This window comes from Petromyzon marinus, unplaced genomic scaffold (genome assembly GCF_048934315.1).
Source record: "Petromyzon marinus isolate PM22_M1 ecotype Great Lakes invasive population unplaced genomic scaffold, UKy_Petmar_22M1.pri1.0 PM_G_Scaffold_37, whole genome shotgun sequence".
Classification (NCBI taxonomy): domain Eukaryota; kingdom Metazoa; phylum Chordata; class Hyperoartia; order Petromyzontiformes; family Petromyzontidae; genus Petromyzon; species Petromyzon marinus.
Genome location: NW_027422950.1, coordinates 291,579 through 309,385, shown reverse-complemented (window position 1 = coordinate 309,385; position 17,807 = coordinate 291,579). Strand labels below are relative to the sequence as shown.

General features: G+C 48.4%; 1 protein-coding gene across 1 annotated transcript; it reads right to left on the bottom strand.

Annotated features, from left to right (window-relative positions):
• Positions 1-4,987: 4,987 nt before the first annotated feature.
• LOC116937887 (protein Wnt-5b-like) lies at positions 4,988-11,891 on the bottom strand. Its single transcript, XM_076061573.1, has 5 exons — positions 10,724-11,891; positions 9,628-9,959; positions 8,537-8,653; positions 6,974-7,283; positions 4,988-5,618 (listed from the first exon to the last, which is right to left on the bottom strand). Exons 1-5 carry the CDS (start codon positions 10,845-10,847, stop codon positions 5,524-5,526), a joined length of 978 nt encoding a protein of 325 aa, XP_075917688.1. The 5' UTR covers positions 10,848-11,891; the 3' UTR covers positions 4,988-5,523.
• Positions 11,892-17,807: the final 5,916 nt, after the last annotated feature.

Genomic DNA, 17,807 nt, shown 5'->3' with positions numbered 1-17,807 from the left:
TGCCTTGTTACACACAGTACATTTGAAGGGTTTCTCTCCTGTGCGAGTTCTCTGGTGCCGTGTCAAATTTCCAGTCCGGTCCGTGCTGTATGCACGCTGGTCGCATTGTTGACTTGTCGTACCGAGCTGCGCTGACTGCCTTTGCTCCATCAGACCAATTCTGCAGAGGAAGCGTCAGCTGCAGACAGAAAAAAAGAATATCCACACCATCTACACGTCAGGCACAGAGGAATGCACACGTGACTTACACGTCTATACTTATTAATATATTCATGATGTAATGAAATTTTTCTCAAATTCATCAGATTTGATGAACGTGCAAACGCCTTCACGTAGAGAGTGCACCTGAAGGGTTTCTCTCCACAGGCTGTTATAGCACACAATGAGAGGGAAAATGTCATTAATATGCCTGGAAGCCTTCATATCTTCCAAGATGAATGTTAACTCAAAACTCTAAGCACACAATTTCGGCTGTCTGACTACAAAATGAATATTTATGAGAGCTAAATTCAGCTGACATAGCAAAGGGTGTTGAAAACAATACTATTTGTGTTATGCAGAAATTAATGTTCAATCGCAACTTAGAGGTGTGAATCCAGGCTCAGATGTCCTTGAATGCTGGGATGAACAGTTCCGAATTCAGCTGCATGTGTGTGCTGTGTTCACCTCCTGTTTCCATTCTTATAAAGAGTTCCAGAGGAAAACAAAAATAAACTGTTTTTATATATCTTCGTGTTCAACAGAGTTAATAGACTTTACTTCAAACACAAACTTGACACTGTCACACACTGGTATGAGTAAACAGGTGGTGGTGTGACCAGAACCATGCCTGGGCACCTTCATCTGCTCAGCATTAATTCTTCCTCACTCCACCAAGTAATGAATCGAGGATCATCAACATAGCCGAGGCTATCCGTGTCTCTGTCTCTCTCTCCCCGTGGTGAAGGTGTTCCCCTCCACACATTCAGAGTCAACAGCGGCACGCGCTTAGCGTCTTTGACCGATAGATACATTGACGCACGTATTGTTGGTTCTTTCAGTAAAGTCACGTAGGCAGAAAATAAAAACAGATTAAATTCAATAAGATAAAGACCACTTGTGTTGAGATCGAAACGTCGTGGGTTTTTTGCTTCATTTTCAATGTTTAATTTAATTCATAATTTTATTTTATTTTCTATCTACGTGACTTTACCGAAAGAACCAAGAATATTAATTCCTGCAGTCACCAAAGTTTTAAGTCAAAACATTCACACACGTTGACAAAGCCTCACCTTGTGTTGTTGTGGGCAGGTCGCTTCTGATAACAAGAGCGGTATAGCAGCTCAAGCGGGCTTGGCCTGGTGAAAAAAATAAAAACTGCGTGAATATTTACAATAAAACAAAGTTACAAAGTGGCGAGCCGGGTGAAGACAAATTAAACTTAAGCGAGATAATTAAAGTAAACGCAATCAGGCGAGGGCAGGAGGCAAGGCCCCGCGTGGCTAGGCCCCGCGTTGTAAAGTTCCAACCTGGACATCGATTCCCATGCTCGCTGCTACTCAACTGACATCCCTACGAGAGAGCGAGGCTCTACCTTGGCAAACAACAACAACCACCACCACCACCATGATGAGAATTTCTCACCTCGGATTTCAGTGCAAGCGCGGATCGGCAGCCTCCTGTTACCTTGCGACGGCACGCGGGTAAGCAGGTAACATGACGTCACTTCTGGGGTAAGAAACACGCCCCTCCCACAATGAGCAGCTCTGTAACTGAACAAATTATATTTTGATTTAAAGCTTTCGTGACTGCAGTAATTCATATTCTTAGTTTTTTCGGTAAAGTCACGTTGAAACGTCGTGAGAATTTTTTATTGTTTTATATATATTTTGTTATTTTGTTGTTTCTCTTCAACGTGACTTTACCGAAAAAACTAAGAATATGAACAAATTATGTTAATGAGTCCGGGCCATATGTCGAGGGATGGGGGCGTGGCTGCTGAACCCGTCACAATAAACACTCGACGGCTTCAACGAATACATTATGTTAATTAACCGCCAGTCACTGGGCGTACCTTTGCCCAAATAAGGATTGCCACTGGATTGATATCGGTAGTGACCCAGGCGGAGGTGACGTCACGGTCAAGAGCGCGGTGGACGGGGTTGGGGGAGTGTGAATACCTTGGTGTCATGACGTCACTAGCGAGGTACACCTCCCGCTGGCACTTCATGCCGTTGAGGTCATGCTGAGTGGTGACGTCACAGAGCGGAGATGGAGTTTAAGTTGATTTAGATTCATTTTCCATTGCCCCTCCCTTGGGTGCGTGAACTCAGCAACAACAACGTGGACATTATTGTGTGTACAGTGTGTGTGTGTACACACTGTGTGTGTGTACGTACATACACTGTGTGTGTGTACACAGTGTATGTATGTACGTACACTGCGTGTACGTACATACACACACAGTGTGTAGTGGAGGGCAAAGGCGGTGCATTGGCCAGTCATCTGAGTCAGTCGACCCATGGCATCTTTTAATTAATTTTTTTTAAATTTATTATTTTTATTTGTTATTTGTGTTAATTTTTTTTCATTTTTTAATATTTTATTTTATTTATTTTTTGTTTTCTATCTACGTGACTTTACCGAAAGAACCAGGAATATGGTAGCGCATTCTCTATTTGTTGCAGAGATTCAAAGTTCAAATCCGACAGGCACACCTGGCTACACCAGTAACATTCACCACAATATGCGCTGTTCTGCTTCACGGCGGATGTCAAACAGGGTATTGTGTCACTCACAACGCACAGGTCATTGCATGTTGGTGTCACGGTCAAAATTGTGGTAAACATTATCCGGAAACCCCACAACGTAGATGACGCATCAATGATTGCCCCCTACCGACATAATTATACCAGGTGCAGGCCGGTGGAGGGCCACCTTGTGCCACACAGGGGCAGCTGCCACTTAGGGGTGCCCTTCGATTGTTTGAGATGAGATTCGATACGAAACACCTAGTTGCTGAGGCAATTAGGCAAGCGACTTATGAGTGAAAATGTTGTTTATAACGTAGTGAATGCTTGGGAGTTTAATTATCTCTCGCTCCTGCTCACAGATTTACCCAGCCCACAGATCTTACATATGAAAAGCTAATGGTCAGTGAGGTCAGCAGCACTGTCGGTTCTGGTGTCAAGGACATGGGCCTGCATTCGCTGGTCCACTGCTATATAGTCCAGCGGATGTTCTTGCTTGGACCCGGCGTGAATCCATGATGTTGTCTGGATGCACAGATGCCAGAACAGCGTGTTGGCAATGACAAGTCCACAGGCTGCACAGAAGTCTAACAGCCTCCTACCGTTGTTATTGAGTTGTTCCAATCGCTCCAGACCAGGTTCCAGCATCATGACCAACTCGGGCATTGAAGTCACCCAACAGGATGACTCTATCCCGAGGGGCCACTTTTAGCTAACACCTGTGACAGGTCATAGAAGGAATCTGAATCCACAGGCATGCCTGCATTCCTCCACTGATGTTCATCTTCGGTGGGGGCATAAGCAGCCACCATCACCACCATTTTCTGCCTCCTGTTGATGGGGAGGCGAGCCCAAAGTAGCCTGGGGCTTACAGTTTCCCACACCTCGCCGCCAGCTTCCCACGCCGCCTTCATTCTTATTTCAGAATTAGAGCCACTCCTTGTTGTTTGGCATTCTCCTGCCCGAGAGGAGGACTCTGCACCCCTCATGATGATTGGAGTCAGAGCCAGTCCACTGGATCTCCTGAATGCCACAGAGATCCAGGCGGTACCGGTCCAGCTCTGTACAGAGTAGCAGCCTCTCCTCCACGTGGCCACTCTCAGTGGCTTTTTGCCATTTCTAGAGGAACCCCAAGGGTAAGGATTCAGGAATGCTCATTCTGTGTAACTTCCTGGATAAATAAATTATCATCATTTACACTCCGCACCCAGTTGTTATTTTTGCTGTCATCTGACGTACCGATTTGGGGAGGCATCATGCGCGTGCAGGGGCAGAGCCACAGGGGGGGGGCTGGGGGGGGCTTGGCCCCCCCTGAAATTTTGGGAAAGTCGGTAATCGGGATAACCCGATATCTGGCTGCTCCAAAAATGCTGCAGGCTGCCACCTTGTGCTGCCATCTTGTGCTGCCCTGCAGGCTGCCACCTTGTGCTGCCCTGCAGGCTGCCACCTCGTGCTGTCCTGCAGGCTGCCACCTTGTGCTGCCACCTTGTGTGCTGCCCTACAGGCTGCTTGAGCGGCAGCCTTTCAAACTTATCGGCCACGTCAGCGGCTCCGACCTATTAATTAACTCCGCGTTCAAATCCAATAAAATTTGTTTCATACATTTGTGGCGCCAATTGGAAAACATAAACTGGATATCTCAGAATGTTGAAGTCAGCAACCCCCCAAAGTCAAAATCCTGGCTCCGCCCCTGCGCGTGTGGACAGATGGAGGGGAAACTCGCGAATGTTGCGCGATTCTAGTTTATCGATAATGAAACTGTTCCAGTGGGATAAGGCGTTGCTGGAGAGCGTTACGGGATCCATGAGTACGCCCACTCCCTCCCCCCCCCCCCCTTGGTTATCATTTGCAATCGATGCATAACTAGTGCACCACTATACGCTATCATGAACACTACAGCCGACTTAATCGAGACCCAAAACGCACAGAAATTACAGTGATACTCTGATTTAACGTCGCTTCGCAAATTAGGTGGTCACGTTATTAACATCGCCACCCGATTTGCGTCGCCTCAACCCCCACACTCACGTCGCTGACAGCATCACCGTTCGTCCTCTCTCGTTATCCATCGCCTCTCAGCCCCTTCGCCTCCACCACCACCACCTACTACCACCATCACCACTTACTACTACCACCACTACCACCACCACCACCTACTACTACCACTACCACCACCACCATCACACTATCAATCGCTTCGGTATAACGCCGTTTCGATACTCAGGAACGCATCCCTGACGTCCACACACACACAGATAGACACACAGAAAATTACTTTAATAGGCAAGGTTGTCTACAAGTGTAGCGTGAAGTGTATACAGTGCAACGCGGCTCAGTGAAGGGTATGACGGATGCTGCAGGGGCGGCTCCCTAAACAACTTTGTAGGGGTCACCGAACCGCACTGTGAATCCTCAGTGTGCCGAGTGAATGTTTCTAACATTTGGCAAAACGCGGCGTTAACAAGAACGGAGTAAAAAGGAACAACAAGGCCACTTAGTCACTAACCGCATTCAAGTGGTGACGGTCAAAAACAACGGTGCTTCTGCATTGTGGAAATTCACCACATGCGGATGTTGACAAGTGTATAGCAGGGTAGTGAAGTGTAGCGTATCAACGTGTAGCGTTTGTAGTAGTGTAATGTATAGTGTAACGCGGCTCGTAGCGATGGGCATGCTGGATGCCGTGGTGCCCCAAACAAACTTCGTGGGGGTCATCAAACACCCGCAGAACCCGGGGCTGAAACCAGATGGAGTCCGATTTCAGCCGAGGCCACCCCTAGGCTGCGGCTTGAGGCTACTTGCACAAGAATTGATCGGTCCATGGGCACAGCTTGCAATCGACGTTCCAGTGGAGTTGTTCCTTGCATCCGCATTGCTTCTCCACCGTGACTGGGGGGGGGGGGGGGGGGGGGACAGCGCGGGGCGAGAGTGCGAAACGAACGCGAGAACTGTCGTCGTTTTGACCGCAAGATTTTTTTCATCGCAATCTTGCGATCACCGTTGACGCCGCCGTCTCCGTGCCGGAGTTGCTTGGGTCGCTGTCCTAGCCCAAGTTTTTGTTTCTATCCTAGCCCAAGTTTTTGTTTCTATCCTAGCCCAAGTTTTTGTTTCTATCCTAGCCCAAGCGCTGTATATGCTGGTCATAGCGAAGTACCGTAGGATATGAAAGTATGTTATCTGCATGATGCGCCCTAATAAAAAAGAACGAAGGCAAGTTTTCCGAGGGACATTACAGTAGTGTAGAATAGTGTAGAGTGGTGTATAGTTGTATAGTGTAGCATGCAGCGTAGTGTATAGTGTGTGATGTATAGTGTAGTCGTGCATTGCAGTGTATAGTGTGCATGCTGAACTTCTTCACACCGTACGTAGCTAACCATGCTCAGGAGGTGCGGGGGAAGGGCAAACACTAAAAGTGCTTCTAAAGAAGAGCTTTAAATCTAAGCACCTTCTAATATCGGAAGAGCATTCCAGACGGCCGCAGAAGCACATCCGAGAGCGCTGCGCAATGATGCAGTGACCACCGCCTTTGTTCGATGGCCGAGCCAAAAAGCCGCTGCTACCAAGATGACCGGAGTTTGTTCCAACAGTTCACGCTCCTGGACGAGATCATTTTTTTTTACCGTGGTTTATTTGTGGAAAGCCGAGTGGCTGAGCGGAATCAAAATGGCTGACTCCGTTTCAGATCGCGGGCTCCCAATTCCGTGTTTTGGCCGTCCGTAATTTCAACGATAAATGCTGCTACATTTGAGTTGTACATTTTTGCTCGATACCAGATTAGAAAAATTCAGAAAATGTCCTTTCACTGAAATGTGACACACATGTAGAGAGAGAGACAGCAGAGGTTGTGGGTTCGATGCCGGCCCCTGCTGCTGCATATTTGGAGTCTGCGTCTCATCATCATCACGGTGGCTAGTAGATGTTAACTATCTCGCCTGATATGCAGGGGTCGTGGGTTCAATCCCAACTCTGACAATGACCGCTGCTGTATGTTTGGAGCGTTTCAGATCTGCCTTGTGCTCGCGGATCTGGTCAGAGACGTGACGTTTCGTTTACCCAACGTAACAATGACCACATGTGCAACTTCGTCTGTAGACTCCAGGGTATTGCAGGTCAGGAATGACATCCTTCACAGATGGGATTAGATCACGGATTTTGTGTAATATGAAATAGTTGCCGCTTTTTAATGAATAGTTTTAGTTTATTTTCGGGGAGGGGAGGGGGGGTGGGTGGGGTGATGTGCGCACCTTGAGAGGTGTCGTATCCTCTGTCACAGCACGTGACACAGCGTCCCTCGGTGGCCCCCTCCGAGGTGACGCTGCACTGCGGCCCCACCGTGCCGGGGACGCCGTCAGTCTCGTCGCGCTCGCAATACTCCGGGCTGGCGTTCACGTGAACCAGGTCGCTCACCGTGGGCGCCGTCAACCGCTCGTTCACCGCCTCCAGACGCCGGCGGGGCCAGCGGGCGGCGCCGCCCCTGCTGCCGTTGGCGCCTCCGGCACCACCCCCACCGTTGTGGCTCACCAGCTGCACGGCGGAACTTCTTTCGTACTTTTCCTGCGGCAACCATCATCGTCGTCATCAGGGGATGTGGTGGTTGTTGAGTGAATGCGGGGAGCTCCCTTAGCTGTGAGGGACCCCCCCCCTCCCCCAACCCCACCCCGTCTGTAACCCTCCTATGGATTCATCCTCACTCTTGGTTCTTTCGGTAAAGTCACGTAGGTAAAGAAAATAAAAGATAAATAAAATGTAATCACGACTTTTCGATTGCAACACAAGCAATCATCATCAGGTGTGACAACCACAGCAAGAACATTTTACTGAAGTGGGAGAGAAACCGGAGTCAAGGGGTTTATACTGGCCATGGTAGGGGGGGGGGAGTGAGCGGGGCTGTAGGTGCGGGAGAAGGGGCCAGTGGGGAGAGAGCCACGCATCTACAATGATTGCCGCCAACACGGATGGTGGCACTCGCAACAAAATAGCCGCACTGCCAAGCGCTGACGATGTAATTAACTCTGTAAAATAAACTAGTATCCGGTAAATAAGAGGGAAAAACTATGAACTGTTAAATTTTACTTGGTTAATAACACATTTTAATGATTGCTCAGTTTGTATCTGTCCTCTGGGTTGAAGTTATGTCTGTGTTTGTATATCTGGATGGCTTCATGAACAAATCTTTGATGGTAGCCAGACGGCTTGCAGAGCACTTTGGTCTCGGATAAAACAATATCATGGGAGCCCACGGCGTTGTAGCAGTGATCAGCCACGGCGGAAGAGTTAGTCCTGCCGTGTTTCAAATCTCGCGGATACAGTCTGAGACATGACATTTCCTTTCCCCAATGTAACAATCGAAACAAATGCAACTCAGTTTGTAAACTCCAGGGTATTGCATGTCAGGAATGACATCCTTCACAGATGGGATTAGATCAGGGATTGTGTGCTGTACTGAATCGGACCTGGATCTTGTGCTTGTTTTTAAGATTTTGGAAATGTTTTTGGTAACGCCTGCTATGTATGGTAACGTGATGGTTCCCCCACCCCCACCATGCCCAGTATAAACCCCTTGACTCCGGCTTCTTTCCCACTTCAGTAAAATTTCTTGCTGTGGTTGTCACACCTGATGACGATTGCCTGTGTTGCAATCGAAACGTCGTGATTTTTTAAATATTTTTATTTTTTTATTTTCTTGACTTTACCGAAAGATCCTTGCGGTCATGAAACTTCAAATCTAGAAGGCTTCATCCTCGTCACTCCCACCCCACACTCACCTCCTCTGGGTGCAGTCTCATCACCTGCAGCCGTGAGCTCACCTTCAGAAAGTTCCCAACGCTGCGAAAGTCGGCGAGCTGCTGCCAGCAGATTTTCAGCATGCAGGTGCCAAATAACATGTGGCACTTGCAGCCCATGTACGCCAGATTGTACACCGCCTGCAGCACCACCACCACCACCACCACCGTCATCATCGTCACCACCACCACCACACTCACCGCCACCATCATAATCGCCACTACCAACCGCCGTTCGCTAACAAGTGGCGGTGACGTCACGACGGCACCTGTGCCTGCGTCCGGGGATGGAATTCCTTTCCAGCTCAGACCCAGCATGCCCTTCGCCACAAACATCACCTCTTGCTGTGTGTAACGGCTCTCTCGCTGCTCCAGCAGTTCAACTGCTGGGTTATCTTTTTTTCGCCCTAAAGACGACCGCTTTGTGGTGTTGCGATCAAAACGGCGTGGACGTTTTATTTTTTCTACCTCCGTGACGACTTTACCGAAAGAACCCAAAGGGGTGTGGATTCCTGCAGTCGCGAAAGCTTCAAATCAAGATTCATGCATAACAATAATCTTAAATGTAAGAACTGTATCCTGCGACCAGACGTTATTGTACTTGAAACATAAACCGGTAAAATTTTGATTTAAAGCTTTCGTGATTGCAGGGATTCATATTCTTGGTTCTTTCGGTAAAGTCACGTAGAAGGGAAACAATAAAATAATAAATAAATATATTAACCAATAAAATTCTCACGACGTTTCGACTGCAACACAAGCAATCATCAGGTGTGGAAACCAAAGCAAGAAAATTTGAAAATAGTGTTTTTTTTCTTCAAATTTTGATGATTGTTTGTGTTGCAGTCGAAACGTCATGAGAATTTTAATGTTCATATTTTTATTTTTTATTATTTTATTGTTTCCCTTCTACGTGACTTTACCGAAAGAACCAAGAATATAACCGGTGAAAGTTAAAGCGAGAATCATTGCATCAATCACGATTGGTAATACAACCCGAGCCGACGAAGCCGAACCTAATTTGCATTGATCGCATAAAATAACTTTTTTCCATTACATTTGTTTTTTTAATGACAATACACACACATGCACAACCCACCCGTTCACCCACTCACTAGCCGGCCGGCCTCGTTGTTGTGCAAATTCATCGCCAAAGACTCCCCTCCTTGCCCGCTGCCACGATTGCGATCGCCCGCATCCACGAACCACTTGGCGAATTGGTATCCGTATTCGACGTCGTCTCCGGAGCCGCCCCGCCGAGCACCCGGCGGTAGCTTCATGGTGTGGGGAACGACCCAGGAACAACTGCCCTGCAGGGCCCCCTGGCGGCAGGCGCGCGCCACCGCGTGGGCCACTCCGGCGGCGGTGACGGCGGAGACGAACGCGGCCTCGCGCGAGCCTGGGGAGACTCCCGGGGGGGCGTCGTGCGTGAAGCCCGCCCCGTCAGCTGGAGACGGTGCGGCCAGACCGGTGTGGGAAGGGGTTTTGGGGGAGAACACGCCAAGCAGGTGGTAGGGAAAACGTCGCCTATTTAGAGACAGACCCCTCTCACGGGATTTGCCCGGGGGACCGAACAATGGGCTCCGCGGCCCTGCGAAAGGAGAGCCCCCGAATCGGTGGCGTGGGGGCGCGCAGCTCAGAAGCGGCAGCAGCACGAGCGGCTGGGGAGAGCTCCCACCCTCAAGGACCGACACGAGTGGGGACCAGGGGGATCGTCGCCGCGGGTAGGAGCCGAACGCCGTCTCCAACTCCGCGGAATAGATCTCGGGACAGGGAAACGATCAGGTGACGGGTATTACGATTGCTGCGTTTATAGCGGCCGACCTGGGGAGCGAACCAGGGCCGGTGGGACGTCCGGGACCCCCAAGAGGCGTGCCAGGAGCGTCAAGAGCAGTGAAGCGAGCGAGCCGCAGCCTGGCACTGGCCCAGAGCGAAGGCGGTTGTCATCGGGTTAACGGGGCGGCCGCTTGGGCCGCCCGTGGACATCTCCCGCTGCCCGAGGACGGGAACTCTGCGAAGCAGAGTCGCGTAGGGGAGGGGGAAACCCCTGGAGGAGGAACGCGGGAACTCCGAAGCAGAGTCGCGTAGGGGAGGGAGGTGGGCGACCCCCCCCTTTCCCCCCCCCAAAAAAGCTTCTGTGTGCGTGTCTCGGGGAACCGGTCGGGGACCTTAAGTGCGAGTGGATGTGGCGGGCTCGCTTTGACCCCTCACCCGACTTGGCCACGGGGTCCAGCGTGTCCTCCGCGCCAGGCACGGTGCAGTTCCACTGTTTGCCCTGGAACTGGTGCCGGCACTCGGACAGCGCCAGGTGGACGCCCTCGGCCACGTGCGCCATGTGGTCCCGGTGCCGCAGGCATATTCTGCGCTGTGCGGGGGACAGCCCCGGCACCCAAATGCACAGCGGCCGATACTCGGAGGGGTCAAAGTTGGGGGCCCACAGTGTGAGCGACCTGCAGAGGGATGGGGGCGGAAGTCACGGTGGACGGGGGATGTTGACTACCTCGCCTGGTATGCAGGCAGTTGTGGGTTCGATCCCAACCCCTTAAAAAATGCCTGCTGCTGCATGTACGTTTTGAGTTTGCATGTCTCTCCCCGTGGTTGCGTGGATTTATCTCCAGGTCCCTCTGGTTTTAGAATCAACGTCTCTACGCGTTTGGAGTGATTTGGCTGCTGCTATAAATTACCACGTGATGATGATATCGGCCACTTGCTTGAGCTATAAAGTGCGATAGCCAGGCCTCTCCTGAAAAAGTGCTACATGATAAAAAGTTAAATAGAGCAAATATCTGTGGAATTTCTACAGGTTTGTAAATTTGAATATTACGCGATGTACACACACACACACGAGTTATTCTTCTCTGAAGTTGTGTAGTGACACAGCGCCGACCGCTGTCCAGCGGCGGCAACTGCTGTGGACAGCGAGTGCACTCACGCCGTCGAGAGTCTACACACGGCCGCTGCGTGCCGGCAGGGCGGAGGAACCGGGGCAAGGGTCATGGAAGACCTCACAGGGAGGGAGGCCCCTGGAACCCTCTGGTTGGTTTGAGAAGGGAGGTGAGGCCAGGGACGGGGCCAGGGAGGGGCAAGGGGCAATATAAAAGCAGCGGTGAGAGCGCTCCGGGCTGCCGGTACTGGGAATGGACTCTTCTTCTCATTGTCGCCTTCACCGGTAATTGTGCGGCCGGACAGCGGTTGGTCGTCTCGGTCGACGCAACGCGGTTCAGGGTCGTGTCTGGGCCGCGGCTGTACGGCAGCGTGGTCGAGAGAGAGAGAGAGGCCGGAGTTGGTGTAACGGAAATAAGAGACGGTGCCTCCTGCGACTGCATCGTCTCCGACTGTGCGTGTGCGTGCCGCACGCCGGAGGAGGATGCTACATGGGCGCAGGATGGGAAACAAGCGATTCTCTTTTAGCGCGCAAGACCCCGGCCGAGCCAAGTGGCTCTTTCCTCAGCGGCGACCTGGCGATCATCACGCTGACACTTACAGCAGTAGGCAAACACTCTCAACGCGTGCTTCTAAATGTGGAGGGAATAATCGGAGGACCCCGGAATAAAAATTCTTAAGACGACCACGGGGAAAACATAGCAACTCCAAATATACGGCATGTGTCAAGGTCGCGATTGAACCCACGACCTCCTGCATAACAGCCGAGGTCGTCAACATCTCCTAGCCGCCATGGTGCCTCAATATACCGCGCTAGATACTGTATATGTGATGTATATACACGCACACGATAAAAACAAAATCCCGTACAACAACCGTATGGGGTGTGCAAAATAGAGGCAAGGTAAGAAGGTTGCTCAAATCGACGTCGAAACTTGTGAGCTCTCATCGCAGCAGTGAGGACGAAGACAGCAGCGGTGGCGGCGGCTTGCGGTCACCACAAAGAGGCGCTGGCGACTGCCCACAGCTGTGCCAAGGCGCAGAGCCCCAGCGGGAACCAGCCCACACGTCGCAGGGGATCCATCGAAATCCTCGTGGTCAGCGGCGCTGCGCAGAAGAGAAGCGGCCCGGTGGTGACGATGTTAACTCCCTCGCCTGGTACGCAAGAGGTCGTGGGTTAGACCCTGACGATGCCCGCTGCCGTATGTTTTGAGTTTTCACGTCTCGCTCATCATCATCATCACCACGGTGGCTGGGAGATGATCGAACCCACGACCGCTTGCGTACCAGGCGAGGGAGTTAACATCTCCTAGCCACCGTGATCGTGACCAACTCGACTGCCGTCACTCTGGTGGGCTCTGCAGCCGACCAACCTCATAACCACGTCGTGCAGTGAATGTATCCAGTCGGGTAGAGACCCCTCCTGCCTGCAACACCGGCAATGTGTTACACACACAGACAAAGTGTTATACACACACAGACAAAGTGTTATACCCAATGTTACACACACAAAGTGTTACACACAATGTTACACACACAAAGTGTTATACACACACAAAGTGTTATACACACACAGACAAAGTGTTATACACACACACAAAGTGTTATACACACACAAAGTGTTATACACACACAAAGTGTTATATACACACACACAAAGTGTTATATATACACACACAGAAAGTGTTATACACACATTGACAATGTGTTATATACCAGGTGGGGGGCTTCAAAAAAAAACCTCTCAGTTCTCAAACAATCCGTCTTAACCCTGCAAATCCCAAACGGTCTGCATGGCTGTGCTGCTGCTGCCGTTTCATCTGCTTGTGGGATTTGCGAGAGAGTCTGAGATGGGGTTTGGGAGGGGTTGGTGTCAGAAGGCATGCGGAAGAATGAACGGAAGAGGGAGGAGGAGGAAGAGGAGTGACCCGTTTAAAGGTCACAGAGGTAAGGGTCAACGAGAGGGCTGCGTGCAGTCAGTCGGTAAATCCCCTGCGGTGTCTCAATCTTTGAGATGTAAAATGGAAAAGTAACATTTATTTTTTGTATCTGTGACGTTCCAAAACGCTCGCTCAGATTGCGACGGCAGGGATGAGGACGCATTTTGCAAGTGACCCATCACTGCAATTCTGCATCATATGAGTGTGCAACATGAGTGTTGTTGTTTTTTTTTAAATCTGTAATTGTGGAATGCTGTGATGTTGTCTGCTGCCCAAGTCATTGAACATTTTTTCTTAGCTCTGGGGCTTTTCTCCTGGATGGTAAAACATTTTTGGACTCCTCCGATTACATTTGTGGGATTTTATTCAAATGTCTTGCCCGTTTCATACTGGATGATGTTTTTTGTTTGTGTCCAAACTGCTCATCCAGAGGCGTCTCATTCTCAGCCAGGGGTGAGGGTGGGAAAGATGATTTCCTTTATTGGTGGCCAATTAATTCTCAAACCCCGTAAGTGGTAGGCGAGCACACACGAGCACACGCCTTGCAAGCCTCGACAGTGCATGAAGGAGCCCTTGGTGCAGAGCGATTGCACTTTACTCAGATTGAAAGCAGTGTTTCCAGGTCCATTACATTGAATATATCCCACCCCCCCCCCCCCCCGATTAGTGTTGCCAAGATGCTTGTAGGTAAATGACCACGTGATCGTAATTTTAATTGTTTCATCAAACACAACGATGACGATCAAGTACGTTCAACGCATTCGTATATAAAGTCACATTTGAGAGGAGTTTTAATAAAATGCAATGTAGTCATCGTTGGGGCTGCGCTTTAGTCTATTACGGCATGATAATGTGTTTATATATAATGTAATAACTCTGTGCAGAATATTGTTAAATCATTGTTAATAGAGTGAAACATCCGATTGCCAAATATAACCTTGTAAGATGATACCCCACACACACACATCTTTGTCGCATTTATTTTATTAAAATTACATTTTCTCGATAGCATTGGATTTTCATAGAACAGAACGACTTTTGAAGAAATTCTATGTCAAGTCAAATTAGTATTTCTAAAGGCAGGCACATGCAAAATACGTTAACATGAATATTTTTCACATTTTTTTAATTAAATATCTCAATGTTTCAGCACATGTCTTACCGACACTAATATATGGTTACATTTCACCGCGTTCACATTTGTAAACGTATAACCAGATGCCATCCAGCACCGTTCGTGAGCGTTGTTAATAATAAACAAAATGTGATTAGGTTAATACACAGTACAGTTAATGTCCTTTTTAAAGAGGGCGCTTTGTAAGAACATCGACTTGCAGAGTGAGCAGCACACACAACGGATGAAGGCCTCCCTCCCCCATGTTGCGTCAGTCAGAGGTTGTTTGACCATACTTCACCACGCTGGTCAGTGCTTGTTCATAAACGTGGGGAGGTGAAACAGGCGTGCTTCAGATATCACCCTCTAAAGATAAAAACTTTAGAGTTTGATTTCAAGCTTTCGTGACTGCAGGGATTCACATTCTTGGTAATGATTGCTTCTTGTGTTGCAGTCGAAATGTCGTGATAATTTTATTGTTTTATATTTGTATTATTTTATTGTTTCCCTTCTACGTGGTGACTTTACCGAAAGAACCAAGAATATAAACTTTAGAGTTCTTACCAGGCAAGGCCCACAGAGCTAGAGATGTTTTTGTTCACAAGCGACGTGGCTATCACAAATAACTGTACTTGCTTATCAACCAGTTATGTGTTACTTATTTATTGGATATTTACTTTTGTTACTTGTTTACCGTTTAAAGTTCACTCGTTTGCGGTTAGTTTGTCGTCTTTGTGCACGTTATGATTTTAATGTTAACAATTGACAGTGGAATGTATTACAAATGTAAACTTCGTATTAGTACGATGGAATAAAGCTGCGGTAACGACGTTAAATCTATGAATGCATGCGGGGTATATGGAGGTGCGGGCTATCTGAATTTCTGCGGGTGACATGCTTGAAACTACGGTAGTCTCAATGGAGCGTGGCTGCTGGTGGAGGGGGGTGAGGGCATGTGAGGATGATGAGACTCCCCGGTATCGTCTGAAGAGCGCGATGGGCCGGGGAGTTTCATGCTCCCCACCGTGAAACACTTGCACACACACACAAAGACAAAGGTCCCCGTGCAAGCCTTAGACCATCGAGGCAAGTGCCGTTAGCGAGTAGCGGCGCCACGCTCGGCCGCCTTTGTCTCCCCTGTGGCGAGGTCTACCCATCGCACCAGGTGTGCGCATTTGAGGCCGAGTATACCTAGGGGAGGCCCAGGACCGGTTCAGATAATCGTCACTGGCGTTGGCCGTGAGCGAGGGAACTGAAATCGGGTCAAGAATTGACCCCACCTACGTTCGTTAGATTTATATTTTTAAGGCCGGAAGTTTGACCACTCGCTCGCTCCCTTCGGGCGAAGCGGCTAAGGAGCGAAATCCTTTCGCGTGAAGACGAAAAAAAACTCGCCCGCAATGTGGCGCCATTCAGAATTAAATAGACGCCGATTGCAAACGGTGCGACACTTTGGGACGTGCTCCACGGGCCGTGGACGAGTTTCCCCGTCGTCGGCAGTCTCACCTGGCAGGTGCACAGGCAGGTACACAGCCTGGCAGGCAGGTAGGTAGGCTGGCAGGCAGGCAGGAAGGCAGGGCAGGCAGGTGGGGCAGGCAGGCAGGCGGGTAGGCAGGCAGGCAGGCAGGTGGGGCAGGCAGGCAGGCGGGTAGGCAGGCAGGCAGGCGGGCGGGCAGGTAGGCAGGCGGGCAGGCAGGCAGTGGAATCCACACCCCCGCAGTGTCAGCGGAGGGCCCTTTTATAGATCTTGTTGTTTGTCAAATTACTCATCACGGCGTGCTCATCACGAGTCCACGTGCTCCCGAGATGATCTCATCCCACACACAGATTAAAATTAATTAGCATACCAAAATTAGCATAGGATAACCGTTGACCAATCGCTGCGCACCATCGCCGGAGACGCGCCCAGGTTTGCCTCTCGACCAATCGGATCGCTGGCCCTGCCCCCCTCCCCACTTTGGCACGCGGCGACCAATCAGATCGCAGGAGGTCGCTACCATTTTTAATGCCCTACACGCTGAACGCCGCGCGCCCATGTGCGTGTGAGTGTTTAGTTTTGTTTTAATTATTTTAATCATTAAAGTTCGCGAGTGTCAAGGTAAGCTACGTTGACTTTTTAAAGCATTTTCTCAAGAGAACCGTTGTTGCTGTTGCTGCGGCTGTTGTTGTGAAAGGCCCGGTACACCCTGAGGCCTTGCCTAGAATAGGACAGCCTTGATGTCACGTGGGTCCACACTCTTTGCGTCTTTCGGTAAAGTCACGGAAGTAGAAAATAAAATGCATTTATTATTTAATTTAATTACATTTTATTTTATACCTACGTTAAATTTAATTTAAAATGTTTATTTAAATGAAATGTATTTTATACCTACGTAATTGTTTTTATAAATGAATATTTTTTTATAATTTAAATTCATTTTATTTTATACCTACGTTAAATTTAATTTAAATGTGTAATAAATTACATTTTATTTCATACATACGTTAAATTAAATTGAATTTTTGTATAAATTAAATTTCTTTTATACCTACGTTTAATTTAAATTTTTAATAAATTACATTTATTTAAATTACATTTCTTTTATACCTACGTTAAATTAAATTTTTAATAAATTACATTTATTTAAATTACATTTCTTTTATACCTACGTTAAATAAAAAAAATTAAATTACATTTATTTACATTTATTTTATACCTATGTTAAATTACATTTTTTAGTACATTTATTTAATTTAAATTTATTTTATATCTACGTTAAATTAAATGTTTTAATAACTAAAATGTATTTTATTTAAATTAAATTTATTTTATTTAATACCTACACATGTACAGTCATTTTAACTCCTCTGACTGCTACAAGCTAAGTGCGGCCTGGAATCGTATTATTAAGTAATACATTCTACAATTACAATTCCTTATAGAGGAACCCCATACTAATGAACTGACTACGTATCTATATAATTAAAAGACTGCACGCAGACGTCGCAAAAGCGGACCCCGTTGTCAATGATATAATTTGATGTACGTACATCATTAAAATTACACCGATTGCAATACGTCACCAAAGACGACACAATTTTAATTTGACCCCCGGGTCTGATCGCGTTAACTGTGCAGGTGGCGGGTCGAGAGGTGACTTGCACGTGTGTGCAGTTTGTTGAATATTGACGTGCGATGACTTGTGGAGAGGAAGAACGATGATGATGGCAATGCAAGTCTTGAAGTCTGACGCTGTTCTCTGAGTCGTGTAGCCTACCGCGTGCCACTTTGGGGATTGCGTAATGTCATTTTAGTTTCCTCTGTGGAACTTTTTATTTTGTTGATCCTAACGATGTAACTAACGTAGGGCGGGCTTGG

Coding starts and splice junctions, on each gene's coding strand:
- LOC116937887 (XM_076061573.1), bottom strand. CDS start 10,847: ATGGCGCACGTGGCCGAGGGCGTCCACCTGGCGCTGTCCGAGTGCCGG. Junction 8,654..9,627: donor ACAACGAGGCCGGCCGGCTA/GTGAGTGGGTGA, acceptor GTGGTGCTGCAG/GCGGTGTACAATCTGGCGTA. Junction 7,284..8,536: donor GCGTTGGGAACTTTCTGAAG/GTGAGCTCACGG, acceptor TGGTTGCCGCAG/GAAAAGTACGAAAGAAGTTC.